Source organism: Aspergillus saccharolyticus, assembly GCF_003184585.1.
Source record: "Aspergillus saccharolyticus JOP 1030-1 unplaced genomic scaffold BP01scaffold_42, whole genome shotgun sequence".
Lineage (NCBI taxonomy): Eukaryota > Fungi > Ascomycota > Eurotiomycetes > Eurotiales > Aspergillaceae > Aspergillus > Aspergillus saccharolyticus.
In genome coordinates this window covers 49,585-67,572 of record NW_020290652.1, presented here as the reverse complement: position 1 = coordinate 67,572, position 17,988 = coordinate 49,585, and the positions used below count along the sequence as shown (strand labels likewise).

At 47.4% G+C, this 17,988-nt stretch overlaps 10 protein-coding genes across 10 annotated transcripts; 4 read left to right on the top strand and 6 right to left on the bottom strand.

The window, feature by feature from the left end:
* Positions 1-55: 55 nt before the first annotated feature.
* BP01DRAFT_348152 (putative JmjC domain protein) lies at positions 56-2,731 on the bottom strand. Its single transcript, XM_025573718.1, has 2 exons — positions 2,187-2,731; positions 56-2,126 (listed from the first exon to the last, which is right to left on the bottom strand). The coding sequence occupies exons 1-2, from the start codon at positions 2,452-2,454 to the stop codon at positions 172-174; spliced, it is 2,223 nt and encodes a 740-aa protein (XP_025427783.1). The 5' UTR covers positions 2,455-2,731; the 3' UTR covers positions 56-171.
* A 361-nt stretch (positions 2,732-3,092) lies between these two features.
* BP01DRAFT_304751 (putative para-hydroxybenzoate-polyprenyltransferase Coq2) lies at positions 3,093-4,286 on the top strand (the record flags this gene model as incomplete). Its single annotated transcript, XM_025572173.1, has 1 exon — positions 3,093-4,286. The coding sequence occupies one exon, from the start codon at positions 3,093-3,095 to the stop codon at positions 4,284-4,286; it is 1,194 nt and encodes a 397-aa protein (XP_025427782.1).
* Positions 4,287-4,312: 26 nt separating this feature from the next.
* On the bottom strand, positions 4,313-5,226 carry BP01DRAFT_158382 (putative flavoprotein). The gene has a single exon (XM_025570678.1). The coding sequence runs from the start codon at positions 5,065-5,067 to the stop codon at positions 4,339-4,341; it is 729 nt and encodes a 242-aa protein (XP_025427781.1). The 5' UTR covers positions 5,068-5,226; the 3' UTR covers positions 4,313-4,338.
* Positions 5,227-5,271: 45 nt separating this feature from the next.
* Positions 5,272-6,024, top strand: BP01DRAFT_359990 (monothiol glutaredoxin GRX5). Its single transcript, XM_025575808.1, has 3 exons — positions 5,272-5,444; positions 5,502-5,781; positions 5,865-6,024. The coding sequence occupies exons 2-3, from the start codon at positions 5,652-5,654 to the stop codon at positions 6,014-6,016; spliced, it is 282 nt and encodes a 93-aa protein (XP_025427780.1). The 5' UTR covers positions 5,272-5,444; positions 5,502-5,651; the 3' UTR covers positions 6,017-6,024.
* A 215-nt stretch (positions 6,025-6,239) lies between these two features.
* On the bottom strand, positions 6,240-8,068 carry BP01DRAFT_394734 (ethanolamine-phosphate cytidylyltransferase). Its single transcript, XM_025578347.1, has 4 exons — positions 7,741-8,068; positions 7,568-7,685; positions 6,732-7,506; positions 6,240-6,673 (listed from the first exon to the last, which is right to left on the bottom strand). The coding sequence occupies exons 1-4, from the start codon at positions 7,862-7,864 to the stop codon at positions 6,356-6,358; spliced, it is 1,335 nt and encodes a 444-aa protein (XP_025427779.1). The 5' UTR covers positions 7,865-8,068; the 3' UTR covers positions 6,240-6,355.
* Positions 8,069-8,767: 699 nt separating this feature from the next.
* Positions 8,768-9,669, bottom strand: BP01DRAFT_158336 (putative mitochondrial protein sorting (Msf1)). The gene is made up of 2 exons (XM_025570677.1): positions 9,434-9,669; positions 8,768-9,358 (listed from the first exon to the last, which is right to left on the bottom strand). The coding sequence occupies exons 1-2, from the start codon at positions 9,584-9,586 to the stop codon at positions 8,939-8,941; spliced, it is 573 nt and encodes a 190-aa protein (XP_025427778.1). The 5' UTR covers positions 9,587-9,669; the 3' UTR covers positions 8,768-8,938.
* A 1,220-nt stretch (positions 9,670-10,889) lies between these two features.
* Positions 10,890-12,039, top strand: BP01DRAFT_326721 (NuoB/complex I 20 kDa subunit family protein; the record flags this gene model as incomplete). Its single annotated transcript, XM_025572893.1, has 4 exons — positions 10,890-10,932; positions 10,985-11,177; positions 11,232-11,587; positions 11,648-12,039. 4 exons carry the CDS (start codon positions 10,890-10,892, stop codon positions 11,740-11,742), a joined length of 687 nt encoding a protein of 228 aa, XP_025427777.1. The 3' UTR covers positions 11,743-12,039.
* Positions 11,857-13,235, bottom strand: BP01DRAFT_158284 (oxidoreductase, short-chain dehydrogenase/reductase family). Its single transcript, XM_025570676.1, has 4 exons — positions 13,042-13,235; positions 12,550-12,988; positions 12,222-12,466; positions 11,857-12,159 (listed from the first exon to the last, which is right to left on the bottom strand). Exons 1-4 carry the CDS (start codon positions 13,094-13,096, stop codon positions 11,972-11,974), a joined length of 927 nt encoding a protein of 308 aa, XP_025427776.1. The 5' UTR covers positions 13,097-13,235; the 3' UTR covers positions 11,857-11,971.
* Positions 13,236-14,243: 1,008 nt separating this feature from the next.
* Positions 14,244-16,583, top strand: BP01DRAFT_359985 (rRNA-processing protein MPP10). Its single transcript, XM_025575807.1, has one exon. The coding sequence runs from the start codon at positions 14,356-14,358 to the stop codon at positions 16,501-16,503; it is 2,148 nt and encodes a 715-aa protein (XP_025427775.1). The 5' UTR covers positions 14,244-14,355; the 3' UTR covers positions 16,504-16,583.
* BP01DRAFT_359984 (uncharacterized protein) lies at positions 16,583-17,650 on the bottom strand. Its single transcript, XM_025575806.1, has 2 exons — positions 17,180-17,650; positions 16,583-17,090 (listed from the first exon to the last, which is right to left on the bottom strand). The coding sequence occupies exons 1-2, from the start codon at positions 17,425-17,427 to the stop codon at positions 16,601-16,603; spliced, it is 738 nt and encodes a 245-aa protein (XP_025427774.1). The 5' UTR covers positions 17,428-17,650; the 3' UTR covers positions 16,583-16,600.
* Between the last annotated feature and the right edge of the window lie 338 nt (positions 17,651-17,988).

Sequence of the window (17,988 nt, the reverse complement as noted above, 5' to 3'; positions counted from 1 at the left end):
TACACCACAAGCGGTGGAAGCTATCTATCCTCAAAATCAAATACCAGCAAATTGGCTTGTATGTAAGTAGATAAGACCGCCCGCTTCAATGGTCATAATTAAGAACATGCTTTCAATATGTCCAGGAGACCCTGCATACGAAAGGATATTACGCCCGCTTGTAGCTCATACTCACTGATCACCAGGGCCTGTGGGCATTGCGCCGCCGGGTAAAAGTAATCTTTCCAGAGCAGGATCTACAGGAATGCCTTCAAATTCCGTCAAGGCTTGGAGCACCGCAGTGGACTCCTCTAACTGAATGCTCTGCTCAGGTGCCAGCTGCCCGTGATTTCCATCCTTGTTCTCTTGGTGCTGGTGGTGGTGCTCCTTGGATCGACAAGTCTCGTCATCCGCAGCCTTCTTCAGCCAGCGTAGATTAGAATGCCGAAAGTCTACAAGACTTTCCACACTACGCGGGTCCGCAATCTTCCGGGTGTCGTGGCCCAGTAACATGCACGTGGGCTCAAAAGGGCGCATCGTCGGATCTCGGCGACAGGCAGCACAACTGCAGATCTTGATGCATTTAGGACATTTCCAATCCAGGACTTCCATAGTCTGATGCGGAAGCATGTTGAAAGCCCTATAGAGACTGCCGTAACAATAATGCTTGCTGCACTGTGTGCATGAGGCAAGTTTCCACAACGGCTCAAGATACTTGCATATGTGACAGCGCCCAGCCTTCTCTGTTTGATCACCCCGGAACAATTTTCGTCTTTTGTGCGTAGAAATAATGTCCTCCGTATCACTGTCCTTCACTTCCATAGGTTTAGACTGGATGACTGGCTTGCTAATATCGACCCAAGGCCGGCGACTGAGCTCTAATTGGCAGACTTCAGCTAGCGTTCTTTTGCTTAAGTGCTCTCTCTGTGTTGTTAGAGGCAAGTAAACCTGCTCAAGATCGGTCTTGGCTTTGATTAACTGTTGCCTCCAAGCCTCATGCTTCCCTTCGAGGTCTTTCCAATCGAATTGTTCAGCCCACCTGAGAGCAGATATGCAAACACAGCTACGGCCCATCGCATAACATTCCATGCAGATGTCGTACGCATCGTCCTCGTCTGAGACTGAGGGGACGACGCAGTTAGGACAAGTGAGGAACCTGTTGAAGATATTCCCACGACAGTATGAGCAAGTGATATTGCTATCATAAGGGATGAACTCAACATCTCGCTCAGGTGAATTGTTGTCAAAGCATTCGGAAAGGAGTACCTCGTTGTACAGACCGAACAGCTGCTCGAATTCCTTTACTAGTTTCTTGAAATTCAGACCATTGATATCAGGCTTCTGAGCTTTCTTCAGAACGGTCGAGTAATGCTCCAGAGAGTAGAACACTATGGACTTGTTCTTATATTGCTCATCCCTGCAAACCATCCTTGCATGAGGTAGAGCTTCATGTAACGCCTTGTCTAAAGTCTCCACGGTGGTCCGATTCCAAGCGACTTTCATTGTCCTCGTTCCGCGGTTCCACACCTGATGCGCCGCCAGAGGTGGGATGAGAATGAAGTCTCCTGGTTTTTGCTCGACGACGTATGTCGTGAATGGTGCCGCTTTCCAAGCATTGATCTGAGCGAAATGATCTTCGATGTCAATGTCATGGCCAAGCGTGGACATCCAATAATCAGAGACAGCACGGCGGTCCTTGCTCTCCGTCATAAACCAAATAGAAGACCCAGGCTTGGTATCCTTTCCATATTCATTTGAGCCATCCGATGCCTCGACCATGATATTGTGGCCGAGGCTGCCGCACATCTCTTGATGGGCTGGTGTATAAGTTCCTTCGTGACCGATGTAACACATGAGGTTTTCTGCACGCGCATTCGGGGGAAGGCAGCTCATTAGATCACCGGCTCTGGCAATCGGGGCAGTTGAGTGGGCCTTATTGAGATAAAAGACCGGCGATGGTATAACTTTTTTCAATTCATCGTGCCATTCAGGAGGGCAATCGATATCTTTGAGATATATGCGCTGGCGATCAGGGTCTTTGTAGTTGTACGCCGTCCATTGCTCGGTAAGAAGCGGCATGTTCTTGAGATAATGTCCTATTGTGAGAGGCAGATCGGTCTTCGTACTTAGATTTCGTGCATACTCGGCTTGGATAAAAACAATATTGTGAGCTGGGACTGCGAGCGTTAGAAAATACGCCTACTCACTCTTTGCAGAATAATGGCCTCTAAGCCACTTCTCAGAGAACAGGGTATTGTCTAGCCTTTTGTCGAATCCCTCAACGACCAACGGCTTTCCCAATCGAACGACTAGAAGTGCGACGAGCTTTTCAAAGTCGTCCAAGCCATTTGCATCAATAGTATTGCAGTGTATTCTAGTGACATACTCAAAGTTTGGTGTCGATTCCACTAGGGCCTTCACGTCCAGGTCTGGGGAGAGCGGTTCAAAAGCTGCGCGGGGGCGTTGCGCGGGCATCCCGGACAATTATCAAATAAACGGTTATGTAGCTCAGCTATTCAGGGGGCTAGAAGAAGGAGGAGCTTGAATTTCAAGTGTTGGTGGCATAGGTAGGTAAATTGCATAGTGTCCCGTATCGCACGCTTTTTTAAAGCGAAAATTGCGAGCCCCGGTGTGATGGGCGAGGAAATAGTCATCTCAGATATTCAACAGGGTGGGACAGACCTCCGGTGATTCTACCTTTACGATTGCGATAAGCTGCAGTAGTAAAAACTGCTTCTCTACCTTTGGGATGAATGGGCATGGAAATTGTTGAGGATGAGGAAAAAATTATAGATTACAGGTGCGGTGCCTGATGTACGGAGCGGACCGATCGGGATTTTCTTCGGTATCGACTGAACTCATCGCCAGGATCATCAAGACACGCCCAGGGCATCCGATTAATTGAGGGACGAGGAACCACCCCACATATTTTAACTTGCCTTCTCTGTACTAAATCATTGCGTCTCCATTGCTCGCGACTTCAAGGAATGATTCCTTCCTAGATTCAAATCATTTCCTATAAGGCTGATTAATAGGAGCCAATTTATCTCTTCTCCCCAATGTCTGCCATCGCGAATATGTCATCTTGCTTACCCGTGCGCTATCAGCTTCGAATGCGCTCATTCCTCAGTGGCCGAGCTGCTCACCAATCATTATCATTGAAATTCTACCACGGTCCTCGTCTGTCTTCTTTTCCTCAAGGGTATAGCCCCGCAGCAATCAATGGATTTCTGCGAGGCCGCCGAAGATCATATCATGAACCGTGCAAGCTCAAAGTCTCAGGCCCCTTCGATTCGCAAAGTCACGCAAGTTCGAACTCAGCCGACTACTATAGGCCACCGGAAAAAGGTCTCATAGCCTGTCTCCCGCGGTCATGGATTCCATACGCCGAGTTGTTGCGCCTTGACAAACCTACGGGTACATACTACCTTTTTTTCCCTTGTCTCTATTCCACTCTTCTTGCTGCATACATGACGACTTCCGCCAGTCCACTTCAGGTTGCTGGAACTGCTGGTCTGTTCCTCGCAGGTGCATTTATCATGCGAGGTGCTGGGTGTGCAATCAACGATCTATGGGACCGGAACCTGGATCCGCACGTTGCGAGAACTAAGTATCGGCCTATCGCGAGAGGAGCAATCTCTCCTGGTAAAGCAGTTACTTTTACTGGCGTTCAGCTACTGGCTGGGCTGGGCGTCTTGCTCCAATTCCCAACTCAATGCTTATGGTATGGCATACCTAGCTTGCTCTTGGTGACCACCTATCCCCTCGCCAAGCGTGTCACATACTATCCGCAAGCTGTGCTGGGCCTTACATTCTCGTGGGGCGCGATTATGGGTTTCCCAGCACTGGGCGTTGACCTCCTCCACAATACCCCCGCGCTGGAAGCGGCTGCTGCTCTTTATTCTAGCTGTGTCGCTTGGACAATTCTATACGATATGATTTACGCACATATGGATATAAAAGATGATGTAGCGGCTGGCATCAAGTCAATTGCTCTTCGTCACAAACACAACACAAAAGCCGTCCTCACTGCCCTTGCGGGTGTTCAGTTATCACTGCTTGCCGCAGCTGGTGTCGCAGCTGGTAGCGGACCTGTTTTCTTCATCGGTAGCTGCGGCAGCGCAGCTCTTTCCCTCGCCGCGATGATCTGGAGAGTCCAGTTGGGGAATGTACAAAATTGCTGGTGGTGGTTCAAAAATGGCTGTCTCTTCACTGGCGGTGGTATTACTACGGGATTGCTTTTAGAATATGTCGCGCAATGCACTGGCTTCTATGAAGAAGTCGCAGAAGCCGCAGAGTTGCATTGACGAAGAGAAATCTGGAGAAAACGCCATACCTTCGCCGGCTTCATTGACTAACTCACCCTGAAACGCTGATACCACCTTGTGGTTGAACACCGATATACTGCTCCACAATGCGGACTATGGCCTCCCAGTCCATCATGGCACCATTGCCAATGTCACCGCAAGCAAGTGACTTCTCCATTGGACGGAGAACAGAAACCCAGCCATCCTTGCCCTTGTTATTCACACCCCAGTCCTCCTCCAAAATCTCAATCTGTCTACCAGTAATTGGGTGGTTCCACATCGCCGTATTCATTGCGGGTGCAACAAAAATTAGCGGCTTCCTACGCTTGAACGTGGAATCGACTGTTCCTGTCGTGTCCCATGCTCTGATCACAGAGAGAAGAAGGTTGTCGGCCATCCCCATAGTCATTTTGGCCATCGTGTTAGCCGAGAGAGGAGCGACAAGTAATAAATGTGCCCACTTCCTGAGTTCTATATGTAGTATCGGGTCGCCTCGCGTCCAGGGATACACCCACTCATCTTCGTCTCTGTATATAGCCTCAACGCCCGGAACTATTCGCAAGGCTTCTAGTGAGGGCTGTTCCAAGCTTTGTTCTCTAAGAAATCGCTCTGCAGATTTGGTGACGATGATGCGAATAGACACATTATGATGGCGACCAAGTGCTTTGGCAATATTCGGCAACTTGATTGTAGCAACAGATCCGCTGGCCGCGAGGATTATGTGTATTTTCCCATCGTGAAGGTGCGTTTGTGCGCTGAATGGTGACAATAAATTGTCCATAGCATATCAGAATGAGCTAGTGGTGAGGCACGTAGGTATAACCAAGTCGAGCCAAGATAATGACCTTGAAATAACTAATTTAACTGAGAAGTGCGCAAGAATTAAAGTCGAAATGACGTTTGGTTTAAGAGGATCACGTGAGTAGGGATACCGTTCGCCTTGATCGTAGTTGTTAGTTTACTGTGGTTAACGTTACCAGCCGGTAGTTACGTGATTTATTTGGCTAGAGCTTAGTGAGCATACTTGACGGGAGCGGAAGCGCTCCGCAAAATCAGTGGGCTTTCAAGCCAATCTTGACCACAGCAAATGTGTGTTTGCTACATGCTATTATCCACTATCTAAACACCACCATGTTCTCCCGCATCCTTCCTTCATCTGTAGGTTCAACACCTTGTGTCCCGTCACTTAAAGCTTACAAGATCGATTCCCTCTAGGCTTTTCGAACACTCGCCCGGCCATCTTGTGTGATTCAGTCTTGGTCGCTGGCCACTCGACTATCCTTTCTTCCCAATGCCCGTCTCTTATCGTCCGAAACTCGAACAGCGATTGATAAAGCAGTCGCATCCGCACCGGTTGTTCTCTTTATGAAGGGTACTCCAGAGACTCCACAGTGCGGATTTTCACGGGCCAGTATACAAATTCTGGGATTGCAAGGCGTTGATCCCAAGAAATTTGTTGCCTTTAATGTTCTGGAGGACCCAGAATTGCGCCAGGGTATGTTCGGAATACTCACTGGGTAGCAATTATCGACTTTCCAATGCACTTCAGCTAATTGTTTCCCGCTACCGGGTCTGTAGGTATTAAGGAGTATTCTGATTGGCCTACGATTCCCCAATTATATCTCGAAAAGGAGTTTATTGGTGGCTGCGATATTCTGATGTCAATGCACCAGAACGGGGAACTTGCCAAGATGCTTGAAGAAAAGGGAGTATTGGTGGCAGCCGACTGAGTTCCCGCGCTTTGGTTTTGAGGCTCCAAGTACCCCTGTGGATTGTTTACGTGCTCCATGTTGCAGGACAGATTAAAGAAAGTTCAATCTAAAATCCTTTCGTACGACTATATTTTCTGTAAGGGCAGCTTCAGCTCCCCAGAACTACCGAATGTGGGGGTTCACTTCTGAAGAATTTCCGCCTTGTATATCGGCATTTGTGAGCAGAACAGGAGAACGTATTAGCAGTGCTCGACTGCAGCTCGACTGGCACAATATCTCATTTTCTTCTGATTTCCAATGCCTATTCTCTGACTAGCAACACTGACTCATTATCCAGGATGAGTCCTCTATCCCAGTTCATGCCATGCTTGCTTCCCGCGATTTCGCCAAATCTTCGATGACCCCTTTCTCGGCTTTGGCACGTTGCCTGGCCTCATACGCCTCTCGACTCTTCAGAATTCTGTCGACAATTTCACCAGCATTAACGTGCTGGTAGATATGACTGGGAGTTTCCTTGAAGATACCCATCTTCTTCGGAGCAACATAGGGATCATAAGTGAGAGGTATGAATGTAGTGGGACCATGGTACACTGCATCTGGTACCCCCAAAGGAATGGCTTCCAAGTATGACTGGCTTGGAGAGAAGGGAGCCGAAAATACGACGGCATTGACATACTGGATGAGGGTTAGCAAGATGTCCCAATTGCCGAGAATAAGTTGTATTATAACTCACGCGGCACTGAAGGACACATAGTCCGCGCTCGAAGATGTTCATGATGGGATAGTTTAGCCCTTTCCAGTGGTTTATGACGTCATCATCATGGACACCGGCAACAATAAACGCCGGCTCATAATCTTCGCCATGTTCCTTTATTCTCTTTTCCCTGGATTCGGAATCATACCAATGCCGGCGGTGGCCTTCGAGCCTTTCTCCTTCATTGACCTGTCGCAAAAATTCAATATGACCTGAAGAAAACAGGTCAAAGCCACCATCAACATACACAACACGTTGTCCTGGTTTGGGCAACTTTCCCTTGACAATATGCTCAAATGATCCCGCCTCCTCGATCGTATTCCCGAGCTTTGCTGAGGTAGAGCCATTCCAGATCCAGACACAGGATCCCGGCCTTAGACCACTCTCGTCGGTTGCATAGTCACAAATTCTCTGCAGCAGACTTTCGGCAAATTGTGCCCGTTCCTCCTCGCTACCAGAGCCTTCCTTCCCAGTAATTGTCTCCTTGACACTTCTAACGAAATGCCCCTTGGTGCAGAGAAGCATACGTCCTACAAGGTCAGTTGTGGATATACCCGGTGTCCTCTTAACCACTCGAAAGCGGCCTGCAGCCTTGACGTAACGGTAACAATCATCACCATTGCTATCAGAAGTTATGTCGTCTCCATGCACGACATACTTGCACCCATAATGCGACACCCAGGGCAGGAAAGTCACATAAGGGGCTGAGGGAACGCAACGAGTTACCCATCGGCATGCTTCTACTGCGGCTACTCTGGGTCACGGTCAGCCAAGTCACTCGGTGAACTAGGTTGGTGGTGCAGAACTCAACTTACCTCTCGTCCAATCTCATTACTGTTGGACCCTTGTTCTCCAGAATGGCTTCGTCCGAGTGTACACCAACGTAGAGTTCTCTGCCTATTCTACGGGCCTGTAGCATAGCACCGGCATGTCCTACGAAACTCAGCTTTCAAGAACACAGTACCAAGGAGATGTTTCGGCATCTCACCGTGATGGCTGAAATCAAAACACCCATCTACCCAGATACGGTCTTCTGATATGGGTAAATCGTCCTGGGGATCAACTGGCCATTTGCCTGGTGGCGGGACAATGCCCTCGGTAGTTGAATTCATGTTGACGGAGATTTCGTGGTGGGTATTAGGGAGAAGTCTCAAAATCAAAAACAGACGGAACTAGTTCGGAATAGACTACCAACAATTCGATATCAATCCTAACACCAAACCAAAGAGTGATTCCTGGCAAAATATATGGTCATTGTGAAAAGAAAGGCCTAGTTTTAGGGGGTTCCGGTGTGCAAGTGGGTACCTTGGCCGGGCATGTAGCTCGGCGTGGTCCGCTAACAACTTAGCATGGTCTACCATGTATAATTCTGCCCGGGCGGTGAGAAACTTGGGACTATGCTGAGCTTTTGCTTGGAGTATGATCAGTGTGTCTAGATGATTTGTCAGTTTCTTTTAAGCAACATTCTACTGCCTGCTACTGAGCTTGGAATTGTTCGTCTTGATTCAAGGGCCATAGCTCTCCTAAAGGGTCTCCGGGGACAGCCACCCAGCTTAAGGCCTCCACGAGGGGGCGCGGGGAGGAACTTGCTAAATCAAGGTCTCTAGGCTGGGAGGGTTGGGATTGAGGGAAGGGGTTGGATGTCAGTCAAAGGTTCTTTGGCAGATATGGACCATCCTCTACTCGTGAAGCCTTATTATGTAGGAACCCTATGAATCAGAGAACCATGCCTTCCTGAGGGCGCGTAAGCAGGCCATCTAAGGAAAGATACATTTCTCGATTATAATGCCATTGTATACCAATATCACATTTCAAGGGGATCACTTGAGCGGAGAGACATATGATATAATACAAAGATACGCAATTTGACACAGGGAAGAGTGAAGCACGTATCAGAACAGACAAACGCCAAATCAAAACAATCTAACGCTTTTGTTATAAGGTAGAAGGGTCATGCTTCATCAAGCTATGGATGTTCGTCTTGCGAAAACCGGTTGATAGACGAATCCAGGCACTACCGTCAGGAGAAGCCGGTCCAGAGAAAAGAAAAAGGTAGGAAGTTAAGAGGACTCCCTAGAATCAGTCACTGAGGAGAACTCGAATTGACGCCACATGTATGCAAACGCTAGAAAAAGAAACAGAAACTAGATGTGCTATTAGACTTAGTGTCAAGGCCGAGATGAGCATCAAGATTGAAGTCTGTTGCTGTCATGCTCGCGTTGTTCACTGAAGACTCGTCGACTCATCTCCAAGACGGCTTCGAAACCCTCTCGACCTCTTTTGGCGTTTTGACTGAATCTTTCCACACTCGCCTCTTCGACTTTATTCTTGATCTTCTGCCACCCGCCACAAAGAGCGGTGATTTTCGCTTCTTGGCTGAATTGTGTACTAGAGGTCGGATCTGACAATGATGGCTGATAGACGACAATTTCTCTAACACTGAGAACATTTGACCACGTGAGATTTGTCGAGCACATCGTGACCCTTTTAGTGGCTGGGTCAACATAGGACACTTCGTACACATGAGACGTGGCGCTGCCGCCAAATAGCGAAAGTACCCATTGTGGCACGGACTGGATACAGGTGATCAAACGCTCGGTGCGCAACTGGAATACAACCAACCGTTAGTGACGTCGATTAGGTCTCTAGGTCCGGTCAATCTAAGTCCCATAGCTACTTACTATACCAGTGTTCAGATCCACGTTTCTGGAGAGAGTGTCTACTGCCACGACATGTGTAGACTTGTCATTCCAAGGGCAGTACTTGCGCCAATTTGCGGTTGAGACCTCTTCCCATGAATAGTCGAAAGTGCATGTCGATGAAAAGACCTTCATGGCGAAGAGTAGTAGACGGCAGTTGATACCGGAATCAGTTCTTGAAGGACCAAAACTGTGCCGTGCTTTGAATTCGAGTGAAAAAAAAATGTAATATTATGAACAAGCCAAAACGGCGGCAAATCGGTGAAGACACGCGATCAAAGGGTGTCAAGGTGAGTGAGCTTCTAGATAAACACTTCGACCACTACGAGATGGTAGCGAATGGTCAAAACTACTGAGTACAAAGAGCGATCAAAGTGACAATTTGAAGAAAGACCCCTTGGGGTAAGATGAGGTACGGTGGCGGCGTAGGTGGCGGCAGCTCTGTAAGGACTTGTGAAAAGAGCCATATGGGGTAGGAAGTCAAGCGGAAATTTTTACGCTGATGATTTCGGGTGGCGCCAAGACTCGGGCTTTCCCGGCATACTCAGAGGTCCGACCGGATCACGGCGCAAACTCAGTCTCAGCCGACATGTCTAGTTTTGGACAAAAGCTTAAAATACTTGTAAGTTAATTACCGTATGTTGTTGCAGGGCAATACTAAGGTACACATTAGTAACTAATATGTGAGGTAGCTGCAGAGTACCCTGCCATCCGGAGTAGGCAGACTAACTATCAATTCACTCGGCAACTGTCATACTTTCTAATATGAGCATTCCTGGAGCGCCGAGCAGTGGCGTGTTAACCCATGGGGCCTAGTCCTACACAGTAGTACTGCGTAATGAGGCGGCCGGCGTGTGCCTCATATACTACAAAAGGTTTAACAACATGATCGTTCTCTCTCGTCTCAGTAACATCACCACCATTCTTAATGTTTTATCCAAGCGACGGACCTTTCATTCGATGCTTTTACTTCAATCGTCCAGTGGTTTCATGCTCTCCAGGGTAAGTTCTACAACTTACCTGTGAGTTCAATGTTCCCATACGTGACTTGATAGTGCCTTCCTTTTAGTAGGTACCATACGTAAAGCGGCAACTCATGTATGCACCTGTATACCGGGCGGCCAATGAATTAGTCCCGAATTGATATTATACAGTCATGTGATCGTGATAGGGTTTTCCCGAGTACACCATACTTTCTATTACACCTATAATCGCATTAATACCCCTGCTATTGCTGTAACATAAGTATCAATACAGTAACATAGGGGATGAGTAATCCATTAATACCATCAGTCCAGAACAGCCATCCGAATTGACCTTCTTGCCCTTGACGTTACTTCATCGCTACTGTGATCTTCATCTCGCGGTTATATCTCCATTTAACTTGCTTCGCTGTAGGTCTCAATTATCACGAGTACACCGGGCAGTGTTAATCATCATGATTCCTTTCACCGGGCGTGCTGTTTCGGGCGCTTTGCATGGTACGTCTCTTGTCAATTTCTATTTACTGCCTATTTATTAATGATATGACAGTGCGACCGCGTCCAACTTCATGCGTCTTCCGGCCTCAGAATATATCGCGTCTGTCAACGTCAACTATCAAATCAGCGACAGCACTTGAGCGACAAGAGCAATCTGGCCAGCATTTGACCGCTTCTGGCAAGGTACGAAAGGAGGTACCATTGCCCAGTCAGGAGAAGAAAGAGGGTGCCATGCAATATGTGCTGTTCGTTTATTGGGTATATTCGCCTTGTATGGGTCATTGAATAACATCCTACAGGACTACTCTTGATCAAGTTGCCAATTGGGCACGGCAGAGCTCACTCTGGCCCATGACGTTTGGTCTTGCCTGCTGCGCTGTAGAAATGATGCATCTTTCAACACCAAGATACGATCAAGATCGCCTGGGAATTATTTTCAGAGCTTCCCCTCGACAATCTGATGTCATGATCGTTGCTGGCACTCTGACGAATAAGATGGCACCCGCTCTTAGACAGGTGTACGACCAAATGCCTGATCCGCGATGGGTTATCAGTATGGGAAGTTGTGCGAATGGTGGCGGCTATTACCATTACAGTTACTCTGTCGTTCGTGGGTGCGACAGGATTGTGCCTGTCGATATTTATGTCCCTGGATGTTCGTGTTACCCTGCCCAAATCATTACATCATCGTTAACTGACCTGAAACAATGTAAAGGCCCGCCTACGTCTGAGGCACTGATGTACGGAATTTTCCAGCTCCAAAAGAAGATGAGGCACACCAGGATCACCCGTATGTGGTACCGCCGTTAGTCTCGCAGCTCTCGTGTGTCCCACCGTGTTTGCTACATGTTGTTAGTTGTCAGTAGGATTTACATTTCGGCAAGACCTTTCTCGAAAAGGTACCAGTGTTGCCAGTTGACTTTGAATATTCTCAAGGTAGTAATATCTATTCACTTGTATGGGTTTCGCCACTTATGTCAAATTCGATGTATATGTAAGTATAGCGGGTTATACTATCGCTCTTTTCCCAAGGACCAATTCATCCATTCACAACTACACCACCATTCGGGTGCAAGCATTGTCCAGAAATATAACTACTATCCGTACTCGCGAGAAAAACAAAGCAAGTCGCTATCTCACTGGGCTGCCCTGGGCGACCCATTGGTACCGAGCTGAACTGTTCCATCGCAGAAGTCGTCATGGTAGCCGGAATGAGTGGGGTCCAAACTGCATGAATATATGAGCAATAAGTCTGCTAACAAAGCTAGATCCGCAAATTCTGAACTCACCTGGGCCCGGGCAGACACAGTTAACACGAATGCCATTCTTCAATTGCTGGTTAGATAAAGCTCGCGTGAAGGCAACAATGGCACCTTTTGTTGACGTATAATCAAGGAGATCAGGCCGACCAATATAAGGATTAACGGATGCACAATTGATTATGGTCGAGCCACTCTTCATGTGAGAAAGTGCATATTTTGAGAGGTAATAGAAGGGATGGATGTTGGTATCAAACGTCTGCTCCCACTGACCCCTATTTTGCTCTTGTCAGTAGCCAGCGCCAGACTTACATGAGCTCCGACAGCTCATCCGGCATGTTATCGGATATAGACCTACTCTTCCAGATCCTTGATGTCCTCAACCATATTTTGTGTCCCGGCATTATTCACCAGAATATCAATGCCACCTAGACTGTCCAGTGCAGCATCTATCACCTTGCGGCAATTCTCTTTCTCGCGAAGGTCAGTCGCCAAACAGTAACATTCCCGCCCAGCTTCTTGAACCCTTCTTTTTGTTTCTCGAGCGTCCCTGTCCTCTTCTGGTAAGTGTACTACCAAACTACTCGCTCCTTCCATCGCAAACAATATGGCTATGGCCCGCCCGATTCCCGAGTCGCCACCGGTAATTATAGCACGTTTGCCAGCCAACTTCCCGGCTGCTTTGTAGCTCTGGTAGCCCCCGTCCTCATTTGGCAAGCGGCTCGAGGTCGGTTTGGGTTGCTCGAGATCGTCTTGTAAACCTGGCTTCCGCTGGTGCTGAATGGGGATCTCATGACCTGAATTAATGGTAAGACTCCCGTCGAAGGAGGTAAGCTCAGGTGAAATTTACCGGGCTTGAACTGGGAGGGATCTCCTCGGAATGATTTTTCAGTGTATTCCTGCATATCGGAGAGTCTAGGATAGACGGATAATCACTTATTGATTCAGGCACATAGCATAGCCATTAGGAACTGTGATACGAGTCTCCCCTAGGAAAAAGCCGGGCTACGTAGATAAAATAGTCAGAAGGGAGTTGAACGTCTGCCTTTGGTTCTTCGTCAGGGTGACGTTGTTAGCTTGTGTGACCGAGGTCAGTGTAATTATGAATGACGTATTGCCTGCAGGCAATGGTTCGGAAATTTTTTCTCGGTATGAGTTGGCTTTTGAATCATTTTCAATGAGCTTTAAACAAGGAGTCTGGATTTGAAAAAGTTCTGCTTCGGTGTCCTGAATCCCTGTTGACATACACCGGTAAACTCGCTTTGAGACCCAGTGACCATAGGACTCTGGGTAGATAGACTACCGAAACAGAAGTGCCGATGGATACACATAGAAGCCTCTTGACCTAGGAGTCGGTGCATGTGCGGAGACTGTGCAGTATCACGATTTGGGCGTATAGGATCATTAGCAGCTCTGTTCAATCAGCAGAGGTTGGAGTAAGGGATATTTCTGAACAACACAATGATAATGTTTTACTCCTCCCCCAGTAGACGAAGGGAACCGGTCAACTTGTGAATGTGTTGGAAGTACGGAGTACTCTGGGTCATCTATCTTATTAATCTACAAGCACTAGTCCAGAGTACTTGATTGAAATTTGAATATTACCTGAAAAAACGTAATGTTACATAGTCCCACAAAAGTCCACCAGCCAAATTAGAAGCTTTCGAGAAGCTTACATCACGCCTGCGAGAATTTACAGTACAATATCCCTCCACGCAATTTACAGCTTGCCGTATATGCTCGAAAATCTCTAAAAATTTAAGCAATCAACAGGTATGTACCATTATCTAATGGAGTATAATGTAAGATAGAGACTTTTCTCTTAAGCAATATATTACAATGAAAGCCGTAAATTCATATATTATTGCTTGGACACCCCGTTCGAAAAGTTGGCAAGTTGTAAATTGCATGGCAAGGGACGGTATACATCGCGATTCGATTAGGTACTGTCATGTACAGCAATGTATCGTTCCTGTAATATTCAAGCAGACTTATCCCCGAATATGATGGCCCGAGCGTTCTGCATTTTTACATTTTTTTTTCTTGTCGGCATAGATTCTTGCACGAAGTGGACTCTACAAGCGCACTCGCCCACTGATCTTTTCTGGCTATTTTCATATTCTGAAGGCCGAGCTTTGGACATCAGTAATGCTTATGCTGCATCATGGTACTCACTGTGGCTCAGTCAACTAAATCAGCTGGTGATAAGTCGACCTTTTGCGATATGGCTGCCCTGCCTTCAGATTTGGCTCTTGGTGAACCTTGGACTTTCCTCCACCCCACGGCGGAGTTGTGTAATACTGTTCAAGCTTCAGTTTCCTTCTATCTGGATTCTTTAGCACTTTCAATCAGCGATTCGCAATCTGCCAGACAGCGAAGAAATAGGAAAAGGAAACGGACCGACGATAACCAAAGCGTTGAGAGTCATGCGCTGCAATTACGACAATTGTACGTAAAGGGTTTTACTTACGATCAAGTATGGCAACAAGCCGTTCGGATCTTTGATTCCACCACCACAGAAATCGAGCGTGATTATTATACTCGCTATCTGGAGCCCCCTGCACAACGCCACGTCACTCAGGGACTTTCGCCTTCATGCTCTCACGGTTCTGCTCCTCAAAATGTATCGTCAGATCTTAGTGATTCTGTTGACCAACAGCAGAACGAGGATGGGAGCTTGAGTGCAGACGATAATGAACCTGTGGCTAAGAATTCTCATCCGCATTCAAACCCTCATTCGGACACCGAAGGGAGTGATCATGGACTCTCAGATGAGGAGTCTACCCCAAGCGAAATCGAAGACGATGGAGGCAATGGAGGAACTTATCTGGAGGACGCTTTTGGCCTAAATGATGGCTTTTTCTCGATCGATGAATTCAACAAGCAATCTGAACATTTTGAAAGACAAGACGCCAGAGACGAGCCCGCTGAAGATACAAATAGCGACGATGAAGAGATCGATTGGCATACAAATCCATTTGGGTTTGAAGGTCTTGAATTGGATAGGAAGAAGAGTTCAGCAAGAGCAGCGCGTGCCGATGACGGGAACGTCAGCATGGATGACAGCGAAGATGAGGGACCAACTTTTGATAACATGGACATACATGAAAGCCCAGATTCCGACGAAGAGGGCCCATACGTTCCATCAGGAGTGACAAGTTGGGTGAACACCAGCGATATCAAGTATGACGATTTCTTTGCGCCACCTCCTCGGAGAGCTTCGAAGAAGCAGTCGCGTTCTTTACCGAAAATGCAACTGACGGACGACATTTCGGATGGTGACATCGATCGAGCAATGGCTGATGTCCGCCGAGATTTATTCGAGGACGAAATCGAGGACGACGAGGACGAGGACGACGTCCCTGATAATGCCCGTGAATCGCGAATCCACTTTTCTAGCCACGAGAAGCAACGTGCCAGAATTGCCGATGAAATTCGTCGCTTGGAGCAGGCCAATGTTGCGAAGAAGGAGTGGATGGTTAGCGGTGAAGCTCGAGCAATCGAGAGACCTGTTAATTCTCTCATTGAAGAAGACCTAGACTTTGAGCGGATAGGCAAGCCTGTGCCTGTTGTCACGGCAGAGTTGACGAGTAGTATTGAAGACTTGGTCAAGCAACGAATCCTTGCAAAACAGTTTGATGAAGTGATACGTCGTCGTCCTGGAGTTATCGACAAAACGAGCACAGAACGATCGAAGGTCGAGCTTGAGGATACGAAGCCTCAACAGAGTCTCGCTGAACTTTACGAAGCTGACCACTTACGATCGAGCGATCCCAGCTATGTTGACCCCAAGAAACAAAAATTGATGCGCGAGCATACTACTGTCACTAGCCTCTGGGAAGAAATCAGCTCCCAGTTGGACACACTTTCTAATTGGCATTACAAGCCGAAGTCTCCACAGGCCAGTATCAGCGTGGTTACTGATGTGGCAACTATCACCATGGAAGATGCTCAACCGGCAACCATCAACGGGGTCAGTGGGCTCGCGGCACTTGCTCCACAGGAGATTTATGCTCCTGGTGACGATGGTAGAGTATCTGGAGAGTTGAATTTGACAAACGGAGTGTCAATTGCGAAGGAAGAGATGACCCGTGAACAAAAGGCAAAACTGAGGCGAGAGCGCAAAAAGCAAAAGCACGGTCCTACAGCGAGCAAGCAACAATCCGGGAAAGCGGCAGAGGCTCAGAAACTCATTTCTGATCTCAAGAAGGGCGGGGTCAAGGTCATTGGAAAGCAAGGAGAATTTACTGATATCCAAGGGAATAGACTCGGAGAAGCCGCGAAGGATAGGAGCCACTCCTTGAAATTGTAGTGTTGTTTCAAGAAAGTGGTTTGTACTTTACTCGAGTAACTTACTAGACACTGTACGTTTGGTACAATTCTCATTCAAGCAAGACCATTTCGCAAATTCAGACCGCTGCCAAGTTCGATATACTATTCCAACTAGATTTCCGGCGTATGGTGTAAAGGAAGATATTCTCACTCCGATATGTCTCTGCATCAGGGTCATCTTGGACTTCTTCAATAATGAACAGCTTTCTTGCCATTTTCATGAATCGGAGATCAGCACGTCTACGTTTCCTGAAGCAAAAATAACATGTTGAATCTGGTCCAAGAAGATCTTTCAGGGTTGATATAAGCAGGGGGAATGCTGGCTCAAAGTAGACGCAATCGGCTGCAAGTATGATCGAAGGCTTTGGGGGGATGCAGTCAGGGATATTCTCCCCCCAATTCAGGATGGTGGCCGTAACAAGATCTGAGAGCTTGTTGAGCTTGATGTTTGTTTCCATTAGAGGCAACATCGGGGCTTGATCGGTGATGATCACAGGCGAGGGACCAATTTGACAACCTCTCGCAATTGCCAGCCCAACCAAGCCGCCGCCAGATCCCAACTCGATACTATCAAAGCATCAGTGATCCTACGTCCGAATGTACGAGACAAAAATGAGGGAAATGGTAAAGGGGTTAAAGTCCACGAGGCGACAAACATTGAATTGTTGGCAAGGCTGGAGCGGTGCTGATTTAATAAGTATTTGGCAAGGACCATGCCCGCTGGCCATAGTTGGCCTCCGCAGCCCTTTTTAAGGTCCTCCTGAAGAAGGAGAGGAGTCTCTAGTAGCCCATCAAAATCTACACTGCTTTGCCTGGCTTGCCTGATGTCTCTGACAGGAACTAGAGATTCATCGAAGTCGATGGCAAAATTTGGATCGACTGAGTTCATCCCAAACTCATCCATCCAGACAAAGACAGGTACAGAAAAGTGTTCGTTGAGTCGGAAGGGAAAGAGAGCAGCCTTGGATAGGGACCACTAAACAAGGCGTAAAGGGGCGGTGTTGGGAAGTTAAGTGGAAGATGACTGGTAAGAATCAAATGACATGTGGGATAAGCATTAGCAATGAAAAAGCACTTCTGTCAAGAGACCTCAACTAAAAAGATGCCCAGGAAAAAATTGAGAGAGGGAACAAGTCGGATTGAGTGTGTACTGTGGTTGACCCCGTTGATTTTATGAGTACGGTGGAGATGTGCAGGGATTTGAATCCTTTAAGCGGTGTGCCTCCTACCACGTACCGCCTTCTCAAATTGCCATGCGAAGCTTTGAATATCAACTCTGAATGGCCCTATAAAGTATTAATAATCATATGAACGGCAGAATCCATAGGATTCAAATCCCTGCACCTGTCCACCATACTAACAAAATCAACGGGGTCAACCACAGTACTTCAAAGTAATGTAGTTGGTAAGCGAGTGGCCCATGTGAGCGGGTGGCCCAACATGCCAAGCATTCCAGTCTATATAT

Coding starts and splice junctions, on each gene's coding strand:
- BP01DRAFT_394734 (XM_025578347.1), bottom strand. CDS start 7,864: ATGAATTCAACTACCGAGGGCATTGTCCCGCCACCAGGCAAATGGCCA. Junction 7,507..7,567: donor GTAATGAGATTGGACGAGAG/GTAAGTTGAGTT, acceptor ACCGTGACCCAG/AGTAGCCGCAGTAGAAGCAT. Junction 6,674..6,731: donor TATGTGTCCTTCAGTGCCGC/GTGAGTTATAAT, acceptor ACCCTCATCCAG/TATGTCAATGCCGTCGTATT.
- BP01DRAFT_359990 (XM_025575808.1), top strand. CDS start 5,652: ATGAAGGGTACTCCAGAGACTCCACAGTGCGGATTTTCACGGGCCAGT. Junction 5,782..5,864: donor GGACCCAGAATTGCGCCAGG/GTATGTTCGGAA, acceptor CCGGGTCTGTAG/GTATTAAGGAGTATTCTGAT.
- BP01DRAFT_359984 (XM_025575806.1), bottom strand. CDS start 17,427: ATGGATGAGTTTGGGATGAACTCAGTCGATCCAAATTTTGCCATCGAC. Junction 17,091..17,179: donor AGCCTTGCCAACAATTCAAT/GTTTGTCGCCTC, acceptor ATGCTTTGATAG/TATCGAGTTGGGATCTGGCG.
- BP01DRAFT_348152 (XM_025573718.1), bottom strand. CDS start 2,454: ATGCCCGCGCAACGCCCCCGCGCAGCTTTTGAACCGCTCTCCCCAGAC. Junction 2,127..2,186: donor AGGCCATTATTCTGCAAAGA/GTGAGTAGGCGT, acceptor TTTTTATCCAAG/CCGAGTATGCACGAAATCTA.
- BP01DRAFT_158382 (XM_025570678.1), bottom strand. CDS start 5,067: ATGGACAATTTATTGTCACCATTCAGCGCACAAACGCACCTTCACGAT.
- BP01DRAFT_359985 (XM_025575807.1), top strand. CDS start 14,356: ATGGTACTCACTGTGGCTCAGTCAACTAAATCAGCTGGTGATAAGTCG.
- BP01DRAFT_158284 (XM_025570676.1), bottom strand. CDS start 13,096: ATGCAGGAATACACTGAAAAATCATTCCGAGGAGATCCCTCCCAGTTC. Junction 12,989..13,041: donor TCCCTCCCAGTTCAAGCCCG/GTAAATTTCACC, acceptor CCATTAATTCAG/GTCATGAGATCCCCATTCAG. Junction 12,160..12,221: donor CTGTGTCTGCCCGGGCCCAG/GTGAGTTCAGAA, acceptor ATATTCATGCAG/TTTGGACCCCACTCATTCCG.
- BP01DRAFT_158336 (XM_025570677.1), bottom strand. CDS start 9,586: ATGAAGGTCTTTTCATCGACATGCACTTTCGACTATTCATGGGAAGAG. Junction 9,359..9,433: donor TGGATCTGAACACTGGTATA/GTAAGTAGCTAT, acceptor GTTGTATTCCAG/TTGCGCACCGAGCGTTTGAT.